The sequence below is a fragment of the Tripterygium wilfordii genome, chromosome 9 (genome assembly GCF_013401445.1).
Source record: "Tripterygium wilfordii isolate XIE 37 chromosome 9, ASM1340144v1, whole genome shotgun sequence".
Classification (NCBI taxonomy): domain Eukaryota; kingdom Viridiplantae; phylum Streptophyta; class Magnoliopsida; order Celastrales; family Celastraceae; genus Tripterygium; species Tripterygium wilfordii.
Genome location: NC_052240.1, coordinates 1886396 through 1908506, shown reverse-complemented (window position 1 = coordinate 1908506; position 22111 = coordinate 1886396). Strand labels below are relative to the sequence as shown.

Sequence of the window (22111 nt, the reverse complement as noted above, 5' to 3'; positions counted from 1 at the left end):
CAGCGTTTCTCGTAAGAACTATGAGTAACCACGTGTGCGGCGTAGATCTTCCACGGGGTACTCGTGCGTGTTATTCAGCTGTAGGAATAGCCATGAACCACCCCACCACCACCATCTGACACTACTGAACAAAAAAAAAAAGCTTCTCTCTCTTTTGACTTGATTGTCCTTTCCAAAATAAGAACAAAATAAATTGATTAAATTATGTTTTTTTAATTATATTATTGCAATTAATCCGTTTTAATTAAACAAATTACAAATGGAGGTTGACAGTTTGTTTATACCATGTCTTTTAGTACCAAACGACCAAGACACGATGACACTCTGTAAGAAATATTTTTTAACAAAAACAATTTTGGATTATTTAATTATGTATGCACCTTACAATGGAAATCAATGGGGGGAAGTCAATAAATTCACATTTAAAAATTTGGATATCATCTGTATTGAACAATTCAGGATTAGAACTTTCCATTTAAGTATAATATATGCTTGGTCACTGTGTTATCTCTTACCTTAATTTAATAATTTCCTTGCTTAACTTAGCTGATTTTTTTGGATTCCTCTTGATTGAAGCAAAATCTCAAACTTATCTTTGCTTGATTTTCTTGCTTGCTTAGTTTTATTTCTACATGTCCATAGTTGTTGGTAATTGTTTATTTTGGATTTACACCGATTAATCCAATATCTCTAAAATCATAAATATATATAATTCTGCATAAAAATAATTAATAATTACAAATTGATGTCATGTATAAATTTATCATATTTTTTTACTAGAATCCACTGAGGAATTAATGGTCAAAACCAACCTTCAAAATTTTATCAAACAAACTTCTTCCACGGTCAATACAGTCTTACTTACTGATCCATTGTCTTCGACACAACAATGACTCTGGCTTCATTCTTCTCTGATTATTAGCTTCTTCTTCTCTTCTTTTTTTGGTTAATTTAGTTCCAAGACATGTGAAATCATTATGATATGTTAATGTTTTTATGAAGAATCACCATAGGAAATAAATCTGAATTGTGGATATTGTTTTGACTAAATATCCCATGTATGGAGATAGTTATATATCTAATATTTTGTTTATTCCAAAAGGCTTACATATTTTCTCTCTCTAACTTTCTAACTCTACAAAGTGAATTCCAAAAGCAGGAACATCCCACAGTTCCTTTTTATATGGGTTGTGTTTTTTGGTTGCCAATGTTAAGGTCCTTGAGGACATGAAACCAATTCTCATTTTTTTTGATATTTTGCCGCCTCTGCCATTAGAGCTCCTTCTGCAACTCTCTCAGCTTCTTCAAACATAACACAACAAATGAACCAAACAACCTTAACCCAGGAACCCATTCGGTCTTGAAAGGAACCAAAACAAACCATGTATCAAATCACCAAACTTTATCAACAATACCTCAACCTTGTTCACCATCTTCAGGGCATAAAAAGATCTGTTTTTGCCTTCTTTTTCTGCCTACCCACTTCACTGCTAGCTCTTCTCTTGCTTCTTCTTTTGGTTTCCAATGGCTTATCAGTTTTCTCCGTTAACCTCCCCTTTCCCGCCAAATCCCCACCGGAGCCCGCCAATTTCGTCACCGGAGAGTCAATCGGAGAAACGCCGGTCACAAAACGGTCAACAAAGATTTCATCTTTGTTGATGTATGCAGTGAAGGAAGAGAACCCACCAGCGATTTTGAAGACCCAGTTGCCTCCTCTGGTCAAATCAAGTTTTTCAAAGGTACCCAGAAACAGTAGTACTTGGTTTTTGAGGAGCAAAAGGGGGCGCAAGAAGAGGGTCATGTCTCAAATTGTGAGTTTTGGAGATAAGCAGAGGCAGTTTCAGAGGAGAATAACAGAGTTCTTTAAGGATTCTTCATGTAAGGTTAGGTTCTTCATGACTTGGATTTCTTCTTTGGATTCATTTGGTGATAGAGAGTTGTTTTCCTTAGAGAGTTTGTTCAAGTCACACCCAGATGCCTGTTTGGTCGTCGTTTCAAATTCAATGGATTCACAGAAAGGGAATCGGATTATAAGCCCATTTTGGGATAAAGCTTTCAAATTGATTGCAATAAAGCCTGATTTTGATTACATTTTCAAAGACACTCCTGCGGAATTCTGGTTTAATCTTTTGAAGAAAGGGAACGTTGACCCTGGAGAGGTTTCTTTGGGTCAAAATCTATCAAATCTCCTTAGGCTTGCATTGCTGTATAAGTATGGTGGTATTTACATAGACACAGATGTTATAGTATTGAGGAGTTTAGCCGAACTGAGAAACTCCATTGGAGCACAAACGATCAACCTTGAGACTGGCAAATGGAGCAGATTGAACAATGCAGTCTTGATTTTCGATAAGCAACACCCATTACTCTTCAAGTTCATTGAAGAATTTGCATTCACATTCGATGGAAACAAGTGGGGTCACAATGGTCCTTATTTAGCTTCAAGGGTTGTGAAGAGGATTGAAGGGAGACCTGGATTTAACTTCACTGTGTTGCCTCCATCGGCATTTTATCCGGTGAATTGGAGCCGAATTCGAAGCCTGTTTCGGTGTCCAAGAGATGAGGTTCATTCAAAATGGTTGCATTCTAAACTTGACCAGATTCGGAAGCAGAGTTTTACAGTCCATTTGTGGAATAAGCAGAGTAGAAAGATTAAGGTCGAAAATGGAAGCATCATTAGTGAAATTATGTTGGATTGTTGTGTCTTCTGCAACTCTTCCTATTTTAAGTCTGTAAGTATACAATAATTGTGAATTGTCTTATTGTTTGTTGTTGTTGTTTGTGGTAACGGACCAATTGAGTTCATTCTACCAATACAGTGTTGAAGATTAAAGCAAAAGAGAAAAAAAAATTCCTACTTCTATTTCTATGGCGAGCGATTGATTATAAATACGCATCTACAACTCACTTAACACCTAACATTTCACATTGATTGGGAATAAAATGAGGGTTTCGAACATTATTCTTCTATGACCTACTTAGGTAAACTCTTTTGGCTTATTGTATTGTTATTTTAGGGGAGTAGCCATCATTTTTTGTTGGAGCTTTGCAAAAAATAAATCCATCAACCAATACAAAGTTGTGTGAAAGTGATGGCTCATTAAACAATGAATATAGGCACCTACTTGTTTACATCAAATTCATCTCCATTAAAATTTGTCACTTTCTGCTTCTTTGGCTATATGCAGCACCATTGCAGCATATGAGCACTCTGAGTTTGTCTAATATCCTAATATGATCCGTATTTATTTCACAATGCCTTCAATTTGGACTCTGCACCCAGTTTGACCAGTGTTAAGACTTTATCCCACGCCGGATTGACAAAACCAACTGAGTAACATATATGCTAAGGTCTAGTCTCTCTCATATATTCAATGCGTTTTCTAAACCTAAAAACTAATGTTGGCGTCCTAAGAATAACAAAGCTGACAATACTGATTTATAGTGTTTGGGCTTGATTTTCTAATCACTAGTTGTCTTGATTCTGCCTTTCTTGTTCATGTGTCTAGGAAATTAAGTGCCGTTTATGCCTAGGAGATTACACAGTTTCCTTGGCATTTACTCCACGATTAAGACAGGATTATGTTACCACTGTCGGTGATTTAGTCTTGAATACATGCTGTCAAGGGAAGCTTATTTAGGGTTTTGGACAGTTCTGCACATGCACATTGAATGATTTATCTACTTGGGTTAAATCATTTATCAGTTCATACACAAAGATCTTGCTGATGGTTTGAAAGTAAGGATAACTCTGTTCCTTTGCAAGGGTTGACCAAGCAATTGTATATATGTATGTATATTTGCATGATCAACCAGAAAAAAAAAATCTAAAAGATAAGTGAAAATAAAATAATGTATTTATGGACACACCTCGCCATTGCCAACCAAATTAAATCCATATTATAACCCCCCATATCATTTACATTACAGCATTACAAACATTGAATTAATTTCAGATCTTCTTCTTGAATTGGTATTAAGAAGACTAATTATAATCTATTAACAAATGGTATTAATTAATAATAAAGACTGTATCAGCTGAAGTAATCAAGTAACCACTAACATGTCCTTTGGTGAGTTCAAGACACAGATCTGGTTGTGAAATTTTGTCTTGTTTTTTAAATACATCAGCATGGAAGGCTATTGAAGGTTCTCCACAACCAATTAATACACAAACAATTACGGAAATGCTAAGAATATAAGAGTTTTTTTCTCTTAACTATCCAAAATGCTAATATTGACGCACAAAAATACTAGGATCCATAAGACTAATCAACAAATAACTGTAACATGACCATTAATGTGTTTGGGTCTTGGTGCAAAGTGGCAGTTAGCTATGTACAGGACCTCCACTTTTGTAGGAATAGTTTACACAGGGAGGGGCTCACATGGCAATGTTCCCATTTCATATTGGGTTAGCTTTAGGCCTGACCATGACCAATATTTGGGCACTTATGTGTGGACTCTAGTGCATGTGGCTTATATGCTCTTTCGCTCTCGACATGTCAAGCATCAAGATGAAGAAAAACTCAAATGGTAAAACAAAAAACCTGATAGAAGTGTGAGGATCAACTGAATCTTCATCAAGTTGAAATGATGAAGAAAAACTGCAAAAGAACTAATCATTGTTATTCCTGGCAGTTCTGTGATTGCACTGCAGTTCTGTCTCTAGATTTGAATCCTCTGTGTATATATATATATGTATATATCAAAGCAATGTTCTTGGTCTCCGCAGAAAGAAGAACAAATGTATATAATAAGCTCCAGGAATACAATGCAGCAACTCTAGTTTTGCTGGTTAAGCTAAATGCATATATAATTATATATACCTATTGTAGAAGGAGGTGAAAAAATGAATTCAGAAAAAAAAAATCCTTTATCAACTGTATTTCTAGAGGATTCACAGGACGTATGCAACATCACAGCTGATATATGAAATAATAGGCGGCCTCCATCGGAGGTTTGTGATCCTAACGAAAACTCTATTCTTTTGGTACTAGACGCTCAACATCAGCCAATTCCACCTCCGCGACCTCGGCCCTTTGCCATTCTCCTTCATTTTGGAAGAGCAATTCAATTTGCTCCAGAGATTTCCCTTTCGTTTCTGGAACGCATGTATGGACAAAAACAACAGAAAGGGCTGAAATCATCGCAAAGATAAAGAAAGTTCCTCCAACAGTAATTGCACGGGACACTGTAAGGAATGACATAGAAACCAGGCCACTGCTGACCCTGCTTCCCACACCCCCAAGCGCAGATGCTTGAGCTCGAAGCCTTAGAGGGAAGATTTCAGAAGATAAGACCCAACAGATCGGGCCAATCCCAATGGAGAAGAAAGAAACATTGCCACAAACTGCTAAAATTGCAAGGCCAGCCCCGAGTTTTCCATCCCCCAGGAAAGAGAGAGTAAAGCTCAGACCAAATAAGCAGATAGTCATTCCAATTGTGCTGATATAAAGCAATGGCTTCCTACCCAATTTATCGATAAGAAGTATTGCGACCAAGATGAATGTGGTTTTGGCAAACCCAACAGCAACAGTTGCCGCAAGAATGTGAGTGTTGTCCGTCATCCCAGCATCCTTAAAAATTGTGGGACTATAGTACACTGTTGCATCAATCCCTGTAATCTGTTGGAAGCACTGTATTCCACATCCAGTTATCAACATCCGCCGAACACCAGGTGAAGGATATAATAATTCACGCCATACAGCTTTTGCTTCATCCTTATCAGTGTTCGCAACACCAGCAGCTAATTCTATTTCTGCCAGTCTCTCCTCAACTTCTCTTTCGCTCTCATTAGTCTTTGAAAGAACTAATCTTGCTTCTTCAATCCTGTTCTGCATCACCAACCACCTCGGGGATTCAGGAATGACACATAGTGCAAACCCAATAAACACCGAGGGAATGATTCCCACACCAAGCATGATCCTCCAGTTTATGTGTGCTGACAGTCCGGAGAAAACATAGTTTGAGACGTATCCAAGAAGTATTCCTAAATTAATAAAGATCTCGGGAAATGAGGTAAGAGATCCTCTGGATGCGGAGGGTGATATCTCGGCAATGTATACAGGAGCAATCATAAGCCCAAAGCCTATACCCACCCCAGCAAAGAGTCTGCCAATCATAAGTGCTGTGAAATTAGGTGCAAGAGCCATAATGCCTGCACCACACTGAAATAGTAAGGAGGCAAAAGCTATAGTCCACTTTCTGCCAATGACATCAGAAGTTTTTCCTCCAGCTAAACTACCCAAAAGTGAAATTATGCTTAAAATTCCTACAAGAACTTCTTCTTGTACTTCTGATATCTTTAGGTCCTCTTTAATGAATATGATTGCTCCACTCATAACACCGACATCTGCGACGTGGTAAGAACACATTGTAAAAAACCTGGTGTAAGTATAGACTTAATTTATATGAGCACATACAAATTGTCAAAACCATTAAATGAAGACAAAAAAAAAATTATAGCTCCAAGAACCCAGTTGTAACAAAAAGAAAACAAAATGCATATATCAGAGAACTAATTGTTAACATCTCAGACAAAAAGCAACCTATGCCATGTCGTGAACTCTGTTGAGCATCATTTCTCTAGATGCATGGACCCTATAAACGTCAACTTCTATTACTCCCAAGGGTCCCCATTATGCTATTTTCAAAGGGTAAAGAATAATTTTGATGAACCGCGGCATCACCAAGATGAGTTTGCATTTTGCATATCATGTGGCCATTGTTCGATATTCTAGAAAAATAAATAATTTCATAATGCATATCTATTTGTTTGGATCTCAACGGCACTGCTCCACCATATGAACTACAGTAGATTAGATCCATAAATCACATATCTATTGAATAAACAACGGGCCATGACGGCTTTGTCACTCTATAGGGTTGCATTTTTAACTGTTAAGCTCATTTTCGGATGCTCCACATCCTATCATACAGATACCTTCTGCGTGTCATTTGTTCATTTGAGATAAATACAATCCCAGTATTGTTGACAAAGAATATAAATCAGTAAAAGCAATATCTTCAGAATCCCAACTCTACCCCAAAAAACCCCCCACCAGAGTTACTTATCATGAAAAGAAAAGAATCTTACAATTCTAGTCAGACCGATATACGCTTTATTGGAGCATATAAAGATTCATATAAACCCCAATTAAATACTAAATCCACAAAGTTTGGAGTCTAAATAACTCCAAGATCAAAACCCATTAACGATTACAAACATGTAATTGGAAGAAAATATAGATCGAACAAGAAAGGATTAGATCAGATCAAAAGATGTGGTAGAAATTGTTACCAACCATAGCCAAGCAGCACACTATTGAGCGAAGCAAAGACGGCACAAGCAAACACAAATCTCCCGGTTTGGTTATTCTTAATCCCGTTCAGCTCCTCTTGCTGCCCATTATTTGTCAGCACCACATCCTCATCCTCTGCCCCATCAGATTCCATCCTCCTATACTTGTTCTTGCCCCCCAATCCATTCCCATTCTCCTGCAAACCCATATCCCCCAAACCCCCCTCTCCCTATTCTTCCTTGTATATCGACAACTGTATATACCTATATATTCGTATCTCCGAATTCAGTGTTATGTGAGAAGGCAGAGACTGGTCTTCTCTCCTTCCTGAGATCTAGAGGCAAAGAAAAACGTTTACTTTTCCATTCCCTGGAGAGAGGAAACAGAGACAAAATGACCAAGATGTGGGGAGATTAATTGTTAACTCGGAAAACAAAATTGGGAAAAAAATTGCGACTTGGACCAGTGATAACAGCTAAGAAAACAGTGTGGGGTCAATTTGTCAAATGTTCAACCAAATTTTTTTTTTTTTTGATAAGCATTTATTTGTTCCTGAAGAATGAAGGAAAGTTCACCAATTCGGGCTCTGTCTGAATCCCCAATTCGTTGCGATGTCCAGTCTTTGCACCTTAACCAATTGTCTGACGCCACGTAATTGTTATTCGGCCTTTTAACTTGTATATGCCGTCTCTTATGTCGGTGGCTAGGTTGTTTAAGCCCACAAAGCCCAGGTAACTTGGGCTTAAATTCGATGAGGTCTTTTAAGCCCATAGAGTCCATGATAACTGGGGCTTAAATAGTAATATGAAGCACCTTCACACGTGTCTAAAGTTTACACGTGCATAACCGTAACGCTATTATATTTTCCCCATCAGATATCTTTGATTCATCCAACTCCCATTCTTCCTTCCTTCGAAACCCTCGTTAAGTCGGTTCCTCCTCTATAGCCCGAACTGGTTATCGATCGGGACCAGTAAGCATGACAGCCGAGGTACTTCCGTATCAGAACGGCGTTGTCACAAACGGAGATCTAACCTCTAAAGCTGTGAAGAAGTCGCGGGAAAGTGAACGACGCCGTAGGAGACGGAAGCAGAAGAAGAACAATAAAGCGTCTCAGGTTTCAGAGGTGGAAGACGCTGCCAATGGCGAAGGAAGCGACGCCGGTGAAGATGAGGCTAAAGAGAATGGCGATTCTCAACAACAGGTGGCGTTTATTTCTACTTTTCTTCATTTTCTTGCTGCTTGGACATGTTTTTTGTTGTTAATTTGCATGTCGAACATCTGCAGTTCATCAGCCGATGTAATTTGAGAGAGTAGACTGGTAGGCTGGTGAAATTAGGGTTTTGTGTTTCATTGTAAGCATGTATAGTTTCTGGTTCTTTTATATGCGTTGTTTGAATTTGTTTTAGATGCATAGGGGATGAGTTGTTGGAAAGTGAAGAGGAAATTTTTAAGATATCCGTAGTGTGTGGCTCGTTTCTTCAGAGTCCGGTGACATCAATTTGGAAAGAAAGCTCTTAAGTATATTTTTTTGTAAGGAAAATATTTCATTAATCTTCAAATATAAAGTATAATAGACTATAGAGACAATATGACAAACCAGAATTAAACAGCCCTAAATAGACGGAAGAGAGAGAAGGGTGTGCAGTCCCTTCCCTAAAGTAGATACTTAAGACAAGACCTGAACGTTTTATTGTTTTTGGTGTTTAATTTGTGCTTTGCTCGTCAAAACTTACAAACAGTAGTTTGAACCTTTTTTTGGCTTGCTGGAAATTTTATCGGGGAAATAAGACTGGAGGATTAGTTGAAACCTTATGGTGTTATAAAAGTTTTTGTTCTCATAGTCTGAATGCACGCCTAGAGATTGATAACAGAAACTATGATTTCAACCCAACATTTGGAGGCATGTTAAGCCTCTTGAAATTGTGTGGGATTTCTTGTCCTGTTTGGTTTTTCGTGGAAGGAAAGAAGGAAATATTGTAAAACAGAACAGAAAACCTGAGCTAGTTCTTTTCATGCCTATTGCCCAAGCATCCTACTTTTTGGGCAAAGTTGAGACCACATCAATGAAATGGTTGGATACTTCAGATAGAGAAGCCCGATGCCAAACATATGGAATTTTATGTCAGTGATTTTGATGCCCTAAGATCCACTTTCATTCTTGTACAAACATCCTAGATAAGCAGGTGTTATCCCATGACAGTGTAGTGGAGGCGAGATTGTTAATGAAGGATTGGGTGGGGATTAAGACATTCTTATTTTGTTTTCTTTCTTATAGCATTAAAAACATTGACAAGGTAGTGGATGAGAGATTGTTAATGGAGGATTGGGTGGGGATTAAGACTTCCCTATTTTGTTTTCATCACATACCATTAAAAATATTCTTGAATTTTTCGTTAAAGTCTTTCATAGAATTATGTGCTCTGTGGATTTAGCCATTACTGCTGTAATATGATTTTTCTGAGGCAGAGACTGTGACAAGGGATTTTCTTGTTGTTTCTTTTTTAAATTTCAAACCTATAGGTTGTGGAGAGAGTTGAAATTGAGTATGTACCAGAACATGCAGAGCTAGATGATGGTTTGGATGAGGAGTTTAGAAAGGTCTTTGAGAAATTCAGTTTCCGTGACACTGCTGGTGCTGAGGCAAGGAGTCTCTTTCCCTTTACTTGCTTAATGCAGCTGTTTTTTTTATTACTGTTTTTCTTAATTAAGGCAACATTTTTATGATGCTATATCTGATGTTTCCAGGAGAACGATAAAAAGGACGAGTCTGCCCAAAATGCAGACTTAAAGAAAAAGGCTGATTCTGACTCTGATGAGGAAGAAGAGGATAGCCAGCAGAGAGAGAAAGGGCTCTCAAATAAGAAGAAAAAGGTTTACCCTCCATTAATCATTCTACTTAGTTATTGTCATGGTTGTTCTCAGTGATAGTGTTTCATATTGATTGATCTACAACCTCTTTTTGCAGCTTCAACGCCGGATGAAGATAGCTGAACTGAAACAAATATGCTCAAGGCCTGATGTTGTTGAGGTACTGATGGCTGTTAATTCTTATTTTAATATGCTTATTTGTAATCCTTCTTTTCTGGTATATAAGAATTTGAGAATTGTCATGCACATGTTATATTTTCTCAGCACTTTCTTTTTCGCACGGGGTGTGGGGGTTGTTAAACATTCGGTGACAGTTAGTGAAAATATTACCCATTTGTGGTCTCTTTGGACGGATATCACAATAACAACATAAAACTTGTTGCATGAAGCATCCTATGTATGATACTCAACTCTAGTGCTTGATGTAGACGACTTTCGTGTATGTTCAGATGCCACTGATTTGGATTTTTACTCTTACATTCTAATCCTTGTCTTAGCCATGTTTGATATGACTCATAGAAGCTGGTGTTGTTGCTATGATTATTGTAATATACTGAATATGATTTACATTCTCTGAATATCTCGTGAGGGAAGGATGTGGTAATAGCGCTAGTTTAGACATTCTTTTTTAATGTGAATTAGATATTTAAATTTTTTGGAGCAAAATAGTCTTATTCAGGGCCACCAAGGAGGTGATTCCCAAAGGAGAAAGTTACAATAAGAAATACAAAGCCTGGTAAAGGAACATACATTAAGTGTCTGTATCTAGAAAGTTGCTAGAGATTTTAGAAAGTAAAAACTTGCTAGTAGACAGCGAGTTATCTATAAGAGGTTCTGCGCTTGTTTACTTTTTCATTGAATGTTTTTTTTGTTTCTTTCCAACCATAGCCAACATGTGATCAATAGTAAACTTGAAGGACCTACCTTTGTGTTTTGCATCTACAAACAAAACTCAACGTGATGAATTCTGAAGCTTAATCGTTTCCGACTGCCCACGGGATTATATCCATATCTTCTGCCAGCATTGTTTGTAACTTATGGTCCTGAGTACTGTATATACCCTTTTAAGATTTTTTTTTTGAATTAAAAAAGGATTTATTTAAACAGTACCAAGCGTTTTTTCTTTGGCTTCTTAAGTTTGCTGTTATTTATTAAAAACTAGTCAGTTATTTATTTATTTATTTTTGCGTATTCTAGGTGTGGGATGCCACTTCTGGAGACCCCAAGTTGCTGGTATTTCTGAAAGCATACCGGAACACTGTGCCTGTGCCGAGGCATTGGTGTCAGAAGAGAAAGTTCTTACAGGTTAGTGAGTCCAACGAATTTGAAAGAATTGCTTGCATGCATGATTTGGTGCCATGTCATCATGAGGGACTAGGGAGAAATGAGGGAAGATAACGTCGATGAGGTTTCTCTTATATGTATATATCTGGTTCTTGCAGGGGAGCGGCTGTGACAATCTTGGAGCCTGGACTTGTATGTGTTTGGCTATGAGGCCTCATAATTTTTTTTCTCTTTATACATGTTTGCTAGTGTGGGAGGGGATGTAGAATGTATATAACAATGCTTTTATTTTGGGCATTTGTAAACCTTATTGTACATTGTGAAACTACATTTTTAGGATTTTCATTGTTAGGATGCTAATTTATCTGCTTTGTTTCAGATGCCTTCACATTGTGCTTAATGCCCGGGCTAGATTCATCTAAGAAAAATTTCTTTTAAGTAGCATAAGAGGGATGCAGACTTTTCCGAGTAATATATTTCAAAATTACTGGTATCTCATCGAGCTTTGGATTTGTTTTGCAGGGTAAGCGTGGTATTGAAAAGCAACCTTTTCAGCTCCCTGATTTTATTGCTGCCACTGGAATTGAGAAAATTAGACAGGTAAAATTAGTGTTATACTGTCATGTGAATTACATTTAGCTTTGTTCTATGTTTTTCATTGACCTTTTATGTAATGAAGAAACCGCCTACGCCTAGTTGAGCTTTTGCGTAATTATTTTGTATGCCTGTGAAACCTAGATTTTGTAGAGTAGAATTTGTTCCCTGTAATGACTGAATGCCCTCTGGAATTTTTATTCCACCAGTGTTGGCTGTTGTGATTATTTAATGAATAACCCGATATTTTTAAGTTTGTGAGCTGGCGTAATCTACCATAATATTCTTAGCCTTAAGAGATTATTTTTGTGAGGTGAAAAATAGCAATCTTTGTTCTGTTGATTTTTTCTGTATGTCCGGCAGGAATTAACAAAAGATTAAAAAAAATACTCACAAAGGCCATTTCTAATTTGTTGTTTTCTTTGTTTTCAGGCGTATACTGAAAAGGAGGACGGTAAGAAGTTGAAACAAAAGCAGCGTGAGCGTATGCAGCCAAAGATGGGGAAAATGGACATCGACTATCAGGTTTTGTGCATCTTTATAATAATATTCTAGGGGTGTGGGTGGGGAGGGATTTTGCCTGAGATCTCATGTTTCTGATTCTTGTTTCTCTTTATTAGGTCCTCCATGATGCCTTTTTTAAATACCAAACAAAGCCGAAGTTGACAACTCATGGTGATATGTATCATGAAGGGAAAGAATTTGAGGTACTTTCTTTGAAGTTATATATGATTCAGGCAAACATGTGGTCTAGTGACATGGGTGCAAGCTAGAGGTCACAGTTTCATTTCCTGGAAAAACCTCTTCACATATTATGTGAGGGGTAAGGTCTATGTACATCTTGCATGTCCCCGACCGCACCCACTGTGGGATCCTTGTACATGGATGTTGTTTACCTTTATACTTTTTTTTGCTGATGCAATATGATTGGATGATTATATTACTGTATTTTCCTTGAATTTTTGTATGGACTAATGCACCTCATTATGACAGGGTTGATATTTACTAGTATGTTATAAAAGCACTTTATCTCTAGTATTAGGCATTACAACATTCTCTTCTATGTTTGGTATAACAAAACACAAGGAGGCCGTGGGGAAACTTCATGTTTTAACTAAAAAAAAAAGAGTATCTGCTTTAAGAAACCTCTTAACAAAGAGCAATCGTGTGTGCATTAAGCTATTACCACTTGAAAATGAGACAGCTTGCTCGTGGGTTGATGGATTTAGAAACTGTCGTGTTACTTATGTATTGCTTAGAGTGAAGGTGCGCTCTTTTGAAGAAGCTTATGGAAGCCAAAGTATATTATAATCATTTTTGCTATTTGTATATTATACACACACACAAGCACATTTACCAGTTGAACATATTTGCTGTGATTCCCTGAGCATGACTATCGTGTCTTACTTTTTCCTATGACAATGCCTGCTTTTGACTAGCTGGTGGCTCAAACTTAATTTGCTGGATGTGTTTCTTTTGCCTGGCCAAGTTAGAAACAAATTCAGTATGACATGTCTTTTTTTTTTCCCCCCTTCTGGTCAAGAGTTGTTTTACTGAAACCCAATCTTTTGATCTGGGTCCATATCTGATCTTGCTTAGGTCCTTTCAGGGAGTCCAATAAAATTGGAAAGATAGGATAAGATTTGCATTGTCCTGATCTTACATTTTTGCACTTCATTTGTGTATCGTTTTCTTGTGCTTGGCTTACAGGTGAAGCTTAGGGAGATGAAGCCAGGCACACTGTCGCAAGAACTAAAAGAAGCACTTGGTATGCCTGAGGGTTCTCCTCCGCCATGGCTTATTAATATGCAGGTCAGATGGTGAACATGTTGTACTTTTTGTTGCTGTCCAGTATATCTGTGAACTCATCTCTTTATATCATAAGATAATTATTTGACTCTTGATATTTAATCCAGAGATATGGGCCTCCACCATCTTATCCGCACCTGAAAATCTCTGGACTGAATGCTCCTATTCCTTCGGGAGCTAGCTTTGGATATCATGCTGGTGGTTGGGGCAAGCCTCCTGTTGATGAAGTAAGTTATACGAGTGTTTGCTTCGTGTTTATGACCTAGGATTTCTACATGTTTCGTTCGCCCACTTGTTCTCTCTCTTTCCTCTTAAATACATTTTTATTATACTCAAGTGTATAACATGCCTCTTTTATTTTTTGTTGAATTAGTTTGGACGTCCTTTATATGGAGATGTCTTTGGTGTTCAGCAACAAGAACAACCCAACTATGAGGTACTTTATCTTATTAGGATTTCTACCTGATACTTAAATCATCAATTTGTATATCAATTTGTATCCGAGCCACCCAGCAACATTCCTGATGTAGGAAGCCATTAGATTAATTTTGTTTTTCTTTTGTTTTTATTTGTTTTTTAAGAGTCAAGGAATCCTTCTGTGGGAGATGTTTCCCTTTTAATTAGTTTGCATGCTTCTAGGTCTTTTTTAAAGTCATTTTATTTGTCTAGATCAGTCAGGTTTAGGAACCCCAATGTTTCCTTAAACCAATTGGTGTAAACCTGTATTTAAAGGTTTGCTTGCCTCAGAAATAAAAAAGAGAAATAGTAGAGATTCCTTACTTGTTCAGTGAGTGACACAATCAGTGTGAGGATGAGGGGGAATGTGAGTTTATCCGACTTGACCTGAGAGATTCAAGGTATCTTATTCAATTCAGAAGTTCAAGAATTTTGTTTTAATTTCAGACCTAGAAATTGGGAATTTTTTGTTCTAGCTTTCTTGTATTGGGGCTGTTTTGGAAGTTAGAGTTTCTGCTTCGCTCAATCATAAACAAAATCTACATTTGTAGTTTAAAAAATACCTTAGTTCCTTTACTAGATATTTTGATGGTAAAGTCGTAAAGCTGAATATTTATGACCTTTTTAATCTGGTGTGCCTGCTTGCATCTTCGGAGGTTGTAATTCAATAATGCTGCTGCTCATTTTTGCATATATGGATTCTTTTAGGAAGAGCCAGTTGACAAGACCAAGCACTGGGGTGATTTGGAAGAGGAGGAAGAGGAGGAGGAGGAGGAGGAGGAAGAAGAAGAGATTGAAGAAGAGGAGCTTGAGGATGGCATTCAATCTGTAGATAGCCTTTCAAGGTATTCACTTGAATCTATTAGTAGTGATTTGGATGTTTATACATTGTTTCCTTGTAACGATCGCTGATAAGTTACTTTTCTGCTGGCTGGCTGGATATTTCTTTTACATGATGTGTAAAGTTTTCTGTTAGTCTTATATATACAGTTACTTTCCGACTGGGATTGCTATTAATGGATGATCTGTTTCTTGTTATGTAGCACTCCGACTGGTGTTGAGACACCCGATGTTATTGATCTCCGCAAGCAGCAAAGAAAGGAACCTGACAGGCCTCTTTATCAAGTGAGTTTGATGTCAAACTCTCTCTATGCTCCCTTTATTTTATTTTATATTATGTACTTATCTGTACTCTCCTTTTCTGTCTTTTTAAGGTGCTTGAAGAGAAAGAAGAAAAGATTGCTCCTGGAACCTTACTTGGAACAACACATACGTATGTGATCAGCTTTCTAGGAAATATATTAATTTCCATTTGTTCTCTCTCAATAATTTCTCCTGCTTAAATGTTCTGAAATATGTTGTGCTACTTGTTTATGCCTGTAGGTATGTGGTTGGGAGTGGCACCCAAGATAAAACATCTGCGAAGAGGGTAAGAAATAAGTTTGTGTTCCCGTGTTGTCCACCTTTTGTGCTGCTGACCATTCCACTTGTTTCTAGGATCTGGAACAAATTGTAGTTACACTTGTCTGAATTTATCGCGTCTTCTCAAGTCACTTGTATACGAGTGTTATTATCTTATTGCTTCGTATTTAGGGATAATGATTATACATTAATTTTGAAGTGGAGTTCTAGTTGCTTGAACTGAATGATAGAAACAGTAACTATGTCTAGTCAGTGCTCTGGAACAATCTCTCTTTGGATGTATTTTTTAACAAGTTGGACAATCATGTTGGTGTCATTTATGTCGAGGGACATTTTTTAGGTATCTTTTATATTATTATATAGTATGTAAATCAAAGTACAGTAGAAGATAATTTTCAGGTCCTGATAAAAGGGGTATGGTAACAGTGGCACTCCTAATAGATGGAAAAAATTTGTCGTGCTAAACTGAAAATATCTGGAACTGAAGGACATCTGTGTTTGAGCAGAAGTAATATATATCTCGGTTGTTAATGATGGTGTTACTAACTAATAGGTGGTAGTATTATAATGCTGCATATTTCCTTCACTTGCTGTTATTTCATGTGGAGATTTTAACATGGCTCTATGTAGCTAGATACACACTCTGCGACTTGTTTAGATATTTAGAAGCCTTTATTTTGGTGATTATGCTCTATGTAAATATCTTTCTAAGAGACACGATCTGTCACTTTCATTTGCTGCTTGTGGTTCTCAGTCTTGTCAATTCATCGCAGGTTGATCTGCTTAGAGGTCAAAAGTCAGATAGGGTGGATGTCACACTCGCACCTGAAGAGCTGGAATCAATGGAAAATGTTTTGCCTGCTAAGTAAGATGAAGTCTTGTAAATACTCTTTGGTTGGTGTTTTTTTCTTATAGGTTCTGCACCTCACCTCACTTTTTATCAATTTCACAGGTATGAAGAAGCAAGGGAGGAGGAGAAGCTGCGCAGTCAGCGTGAGGATTTCAGTGACATGGTTGCTGAGGTGTGTATTTATTATATCTTTACTAATTTATAGAGGGGTTGGGCTTTGCCTCTGCCTTACTTTTCCAGGCTTTTAGGTGCCTTGATTAATTTGCGATGAAATTTATGTTCTTTTGCAACCTTAAAATATGAGATGTTAATGGTGCAGAATGAGAAGAAAAGGAAACGGAAGACGCAAGAAAAGGAGGGGAAATCGAAGAAAAAGGATTTCAAATTCTAAGCTGGGTGAGAATTTGAAGCTGTTTTTTCCTATCTGGAAGTCCAATAGCATATTTGTGTCAGTGGAACTGAATTTCATACAAGGAGCAGAATCACGAGTTGAGTTTACTTTTTGCTCGAATAACTTACTGTGGATTAGCTGCTAATATTTGTTACTGACATTTTGTAATTTCGTATTATTAGATATATTGAAACGCTTTGTAGTATTATGGCTGTGGTTTCATGATTCTCGATGCATGGGAGCCATGCAAGAGTGGCTGAAAATTTTCAACTTTTTATTGGAGGGTGTTTTTCAAGGAATGTTTCCCTCATGACAGGAGTGAGAGCACTGAGCAGCATATGAAGGCTATTTGGAAACCATTGTCACGGAGTTGTATTGTCGGATTGTGTACCGGTGAAGCAATCTCCGTATGGTAATTTGGAGAGGACAAACGCCGTCTTATCCCGCATTGCTTTGCCATCTCCCTATGGTAAGTCGGAGAGGACAAATAAATAATGCCGTCTTATCTTGCATTGCCGTGAGATCCATTTCAAGAGTCTGAACAGCATTTGTCTTATAGCTTGGCCATTGAAGTCAGTAGCTGGTTTCAAATTTACTGTGAAAATTTGACCCTCAGCCATGAAATTCCGACACGTGAATACCTTGTAATACAAAGCAGGGGCAGTCGCAATTTGACTTGTGAAAGAGACAATAACTCGTCAAATGCGGGGGCTTAAACACGATAAATACCTAATTTTTCACCATACACAAACTCTCGTGATTGACAACAACTTGATGATGTTCACATTTGATTAAAAACGAATTAGTGAAGGCTTATCACTTGTCAGGGACCCTCTGTGTAGTGGAAGGTATGGTTGGGACTACTTTGACACTACGTTTGTGTTATATATTGTTTATCAACAAGAATCTACATATTTGTCCTTGTGCATGACACTACTCGTGCATGCAGCTGACTCATACATCAATTATATTCGTTACTTGTTCTTCACTCCTATTCCTCTATATAAATTATAAATCAATGGACCCAGTATCACCGCCGGTACTGATGTGTGCCACAAATGGAAGGACATTGCTGGTTGATAATCTCCTTGAGTGACCTCCTGGTTTGTCCTGATTCAAGCTTAGGGCATATTTGTTTGGGCCCTCTCTCGCTGTACGCATCGCATCAACTAAAGGTTGGTCTGATTTTAACCTAAACAAAACAATTCTGCTTACAAGCAGGTTTGGACAAGAATATCGTTTGCGACTGGAGCAACACATGCATCATTATATATATATGTGTGTGTGTATATACACATATATACATACATATATATATGACTTTAATAATGAATTAGCGATAATGATTCTCAAACGCAGCCGTAAGATCCACCAATGCCAAACATTAGCACGCGTTTAGTTGTTAAAAAGTTCTAAACTAATATATTTAGTTTAGAATAATATAGAATGGTACTCAGCCGGACAGATTAGACTTGGTAATACGTACTTATAAATAACTAATTAATTAATTAATTAAAGCTAGGAGATGACTAAGACACTATCTACGTTGTCCTACAAACATTCTGTTGTGTCGTTTTTGAAGATGTGTAAAACGTTATTACAAAAGTAGCTTTACCTAACCTGACCGACCATTTTTCCATTACCATAATTAATTACTTTTATAATATGATTTCTTCGACCATAATTAACCTTAGACCATGCTTCATCGTCGTGGCTCCATTATATGCACGTTACTCTCGTGGTCCTTAATCGTGTGACGGCCAACTTGGACGAATCATTTCTTCACAAGAGTCAAAAGGGATTTTTTTTTTTCACCTACACAAGATTCATCCAATTTTGTTGATCCACATCTCCAGATCATTCATGGTGCCCCAAAATCACTGAATATTTTTAAAAAATGGCAATACACGTAGAAAATCCACCACAAACATTACAAATCATTATTGTTTACTTTTAGGCTGAACCCGTACATGATATGATTTTGTTTTTATGACTGTTGTCTATAATATTTAAGCTTAAAAATACCTTGGTTGAGTGAGAGGGCAATGTCTTTCAGAAGTTGGGTTATATGTTAGTAGTGCTAAGGAGTTATTTCGTCTATTCCATGTAGTCAGCTGCAGCCATGTTAAAAGGACTGCTAATTCTGCTGCTAATGTATTAGCCAAGAAGGATATTTCTTGCTCTGACTCTAGATCTTGGTCTGAAGAGTGTCCAGAGTTCCTTAGATTTGTTATTGATTTTGACTGTAATCCCAGTTTGGTTTAATGAAGTTTACATTTCTTTTTTTAAAAAAAAAACAAAGCCACCACTTAAATTGGACAATATTTAATTTATAGTTTTTGGGTGGATTTTCTAACAACATGGTAGTGAAGGTCAAATGTGAATCAACAAAACTAGGGATCCCAATAATAACTATTCCAAAACTAGCATCTCAGTAGTGTGTGGCGTGCATTCGTTGGGTGTGGTGACATTATAACAAGGAGTCCATTGAAAATCACATCCAATAAATGCTTGTCATACACTATTGGAATATTTCTAAGATGGTTATCAATGTAATCTTTATCATTTTTGTTGATTTATAAACCGACCCAAGTTGAAAATATGGTCACATGCATATAGACCCATAGGATCATCGCAAGGCAGGCCTCTTATTGTGCATTGTTTGGTACCCGACAAGTGATCCCACGTGATGATTCCTCTTTCCTTCTATAACTCTACGTAGTACGTACGAGACCATAGACAAGTTAATACCAGTACACAGTACAGTTAGCCGACCTTGTATATATATGCTTAAATTATTATTAGTTGATTAGCAATAGCATGAACATCTACGTTATCTTTACAGCACATACAAAGGCACTATCAACGCTTCAGATTTATCCACGTGTCACCAACCCACCTTCACCTTAGTAGTTAAGGAATTCTCTATCCTCTGTTTTTGCCTATATAAAATTGCGTCCAGTGGGGGGTAGGATAGGAAGAGGAAACTGCAAGTACTAATTAGATTTTTACCAGTGAAACTTATCTTTGTAAGTAATCTTCAATCCTCTCGTTCTGGCTACAATTTATATTTCGTTAAACACATACTTAAATAGAATTTAGATAGTGAGAAATCAAAAGACATGCTCACTTCTCCTCACTTTCCTAGGAACTTCCTTGCAGTTCATATCAACCAAACACCAATTCCTTCACATCAACGCACTGTTCGACATCTAAGGAGCATTCTCATACTCTTACTGTTCTCTATGCTGATATCCCTCTTCACATCTAGATCAAAAGGATAGAATTTGTTTTACTTTCTTTAGTGTTTGATAAACGTCCTCAGTGAGTTTTGGATTCTCATCAGTCTTAGTTTCTTTGTTCGTTATTGGTTTTGTGAGTTTTTGAGAGATGGGATTGAGTTCCAAGCAGGTTTCAAGTAGCGGACTTGATTGGAGCCAGACCTTGTTGCAGGCTCAAACACTGGAGTTACCAAAACCTCCATCACTGAAGAGGCCACAGAACCAGAACAACCAGAATCAGAATCAGCAATCTGAGCCAGTTAATTGTCCCAGGTGTGATTCAACAAACACAAAGTTCTGTTACTACAATAACTACAACAGGTCACAGCCTAGACATTTCTGCAAAGCCTGCAAGAGGCACTGGACTAAAGGTGGCACTCTTCGCAATGTTCCAGTTGGGGGCGGCCGCAAAAATAAGCGGCTAAAAACATCTAACACCACAACCACCGCCAGCACCAGCGCTGCTTTCACAACTACAATTAGAAACGGTAACAACAATCCGCCAATCTCTCAGGCAGTTGTTGCTCCATCATCATCGATGCTGCAACAGAACTTGATCAATAGCAGCAACTTGGGTTTGGATAGAAAAAGTACTTTCAATAACAATGGTGTGTTTGTGGGTTCTCCTTTCTCTCTGCCTCAAAATCAAAGTCTGCAGATTCCCTTCTCAAGTTCAAGTGGGTTTGACACAAACCCATCTTCAGGTTCATCCTCTTTTCAATTTTCAAATGTGTATAATCAAACTGGAGAAGATCTAACCATTACAAGCTTCTTACCCCCGATGAGCAGCAGCACATTCACACAGCCCTGGCAAAGACCTCTGACAAGCGGTGGCATGGATACTACTACTAGTTCAGGGTACTGGAATTGGGAGGATATAGACACTTTGGTCTCGAGTACTGATCTAAATATTACATGGGATGATTCTGAGATCAATCCATGAAGAGTTTTTTAGCCATATTTTGCAGTGTCTATATATGTCTTTTAGTTTCTTAATTGTGACTCTATGTTTGAAGGAGTTCAGGATTATTAATGAGTGTGGCTTATGTTTTGGTATGTATGTCAGGTTATTGTATTGTACATATATCCGTCTCTCTTAAAGATTATAATGAGATTCAAGTTGTATTGAAGCTGTCATAATTTTTAATTTCAGCTTCATTCGAGAAATTAATTTGTGTTGCTACTTGCTTTGATCTCCATCTCTCTCTCTCTCTTGCTCTCTCCCAGTCATTTTTTTCCCTTCCTCTTTGAACTGTAGGTGAAGGAGTATCTGATTTAGGTTGATTCTGTTGTTGTTTGTTTTTCCTTCTGTTTACATTGTTTTTCTTATTTGTTTATCAAAGCTTGCAATAGAAGGTGTGGAGGGGGTTTAGGATTTGTGAGAGATGGGGTCTACTACAGCTATATATACATATATACTAGGCTAAGTGGATGTGATGGAAGATTCTTGAGGATATTATGTGTATATTTGATGGATATCTAAATAAATATTAGATGCATGTGATTATGTGAATTGTTTGCTCACCAACTCAGACCACTTGTGCAGAATCATTTTCTTGTTCTGGGACCTAACGAAATTCTGGTTGCCAATGGTTTAATGTGCCATAATATATTTATTTTTTTTATATTCTAAGACATATATTCGGATTCTAGTCCGCCAATGCATATGCATAATTTAGATACTCTAAATCATAATCTCTTCTGGTTTATTCTTGTTTCTATACAATATTGTATTCGTGATGCCAGGGTGAAGCTACATGCACTCCACCTGTATCTACACATTTAACAGTGGAGTGATGGTGAAGATTCCACTGATGTTACTAAATATTGTGGAAGGAAGCTGACTCAG

At 37.4% G+C, this 22111-nt stretch overlaps 4 protein-coding genes across 7 annotated transcripts; 3 read left to right on the top strand and 1 right to left on the bottom strand.

Moving 5' to 3' along the window:
• Nucleotides 1-1141: 1141 nt before the first annotated feature.
• Nucleotides 1142-2869, top strand: LOC120005245 (uncharacterized protein At4g19900-like). Its single transcript, XM_038854773.1, has one exon. The coding sequence runs from the start codon at nt 1383-1385 to the stop codon at nt 2745-2747; it is 1365 nt and encodes a 454-aa protein (XP_038710701.1). The 5' UTR covers nt 1142-1382; the 3' UTR covers nt 2748-2869.
• Nucleotides 2870-4669: 1800 nt separating this feature from the next.
• Nucleotides 4670-7787, bottom strand: LOC120005891 (probable polyol transporter 4). 2 transcript variants are annotated; one of them, XM_038855774.1, is made up of 2 exons: nt 7308-7787; nt 4670-6355 (listed from the first exon to the last, which is right to left on the bottom strand). In XM_038855774.1, the coding sequence occupies exons 1-2, from the start codon at nt 7510-7512 to the stop codon at nt 4983-4985; spliced, it is 1578 nt and encodes a 525-aa protein (XP_038711702.1). In that variant the 5' UTR covers nt 7513-7787; the 3' UTR covers nt 4670-4982. The 2 variants fall into 2 exon arrangements, with proteins under 2 accessions (XP_038711702.1, XP_038711703.1); XM_038855775.1 differs by having other exon boundaries at nt 7304-7442.
• A 404-nt stretch (nt 7788-8191) lies between these two features.
• On the top strand, nt 8192-17189 carry LOC120006638 (splicing factor 3B subunit 2-like). Its single transcript, XM_038856759.1, has 18 exons — nt 8192-8508; nt 9828-9947; nt 10053-10178; nt 10273-10335; nt 11373-11480; nt 11982-12059; nt 12486-12578; nt 12674-12760; nt 13764-13865; nt 13970-14089; nt 14236-14298; nt 15027-15163; nt 15362-15443; nt 15533-15591; nt 15702-15747; nt 16514-16605; nt 16693-16762; nt 16910-17189. Exons 1-18 carry the CDS (start codon nt 8284-8286, stop codon nt 16979-16981), a joined length of 1743 nt encoding a protein of 580 aa, XP_038712687.1. The 5' UTR covers nt 8192-8283; the 3' UTR covers nt 16982-17189.
• Nucleotides 17190-19943: 2754 nt separating this feature from the next.
• LOC120006719 (dof zinc finger protein DOF1.6-like) lies at nt 19944-21453 on the top strand. 3 transcript variants are annotated; one of them, XM_038856857.1, is made up of 2 exons: nt 19944-20010; nt 20130-21453. In XM_038856857.1, the coding sequence occupies exon 2, from the start codon at nt 20372-20374 to the stop codon at nt 21203-21205; it is 834 nt and encodes a 277-aa protein (XP_038712785.1). In that variant the 5' UTR covers nt 19944-20010; nt 20130-20371; the 3' UTR covers nt 21206-21453. The 3 variants fall into 3 exon arrangements, with proteins under 3 accessions (XP_038712785.1, XP_038712787.1, XP_038712786.1); XM_038856859.1 differs by having other exon boundaries at nt 19953-20261; nt 20372-21453; XM_038856858.1 differs by having other exon boundaries at nt 19984-20010; nt 20144-21453.
• The last annotated feature ends 658 nt before the right edge of the window (nt 21454-22111 follow it).

What these genes read in the sequence shown, in the direction of transcription:
- LOC120006638 (XM_038856759.1), top strand. Translation starts at nt 8,284, where the DNA reads ATGACAGCCGAGGTACTTCCGTATCAGAACGGCGTTGTCACAAACGGA. An exon ending in CATGGCTTATTAATATGCAG is followed by an intron (nt 13,866 to 13,969) that starts GTCAGATGGTGA and finishes TATTTAATCCAG; the next exon opens with AGATATGGGCCTCCACCATC. An exon ending in GAAAATGTTTTGCCTGCTAA is followed by an intron (nt 16,606 to 16,692) that starts GTAAGATGAAGT and finishes TCAATTTCACAG; the next exon opens with GTATGAAGAAGCAAGGGAGG.
- LOC120006719 (XM_038856857.1), top strand. Translation starts at nt 20,372, where the DNA reads ATGGGATTGAGTTCCAAGCAGGTTTCAAGTAGCGGACTTGATTGGAGC.
- LOC120005245 (XM_038854773.1), top strand. Translation starts at nt 1,383, where the DNA reads ATGTATCAAATCACCAAACTTTATCAACAATACCTCAACCTTGTTCAC.
- LOC120005891 (XM_038855774.1), bottom strand. Translation starts at nt 7,512, where the DNA reads ATGGGTTTGCAGGAGAATGGGAATGGATTGGGGGGCAAGAACAAGTAT. An exon ending in TAGTGTGCTGCTTGGCTATG is followed by an intron (nt 6,356 to 7,307) that starts GTTGGTAACAAT and finishes ACCACGTCGCAG; the next exon opens with ATGTCGGTGTTATGAGTGGA.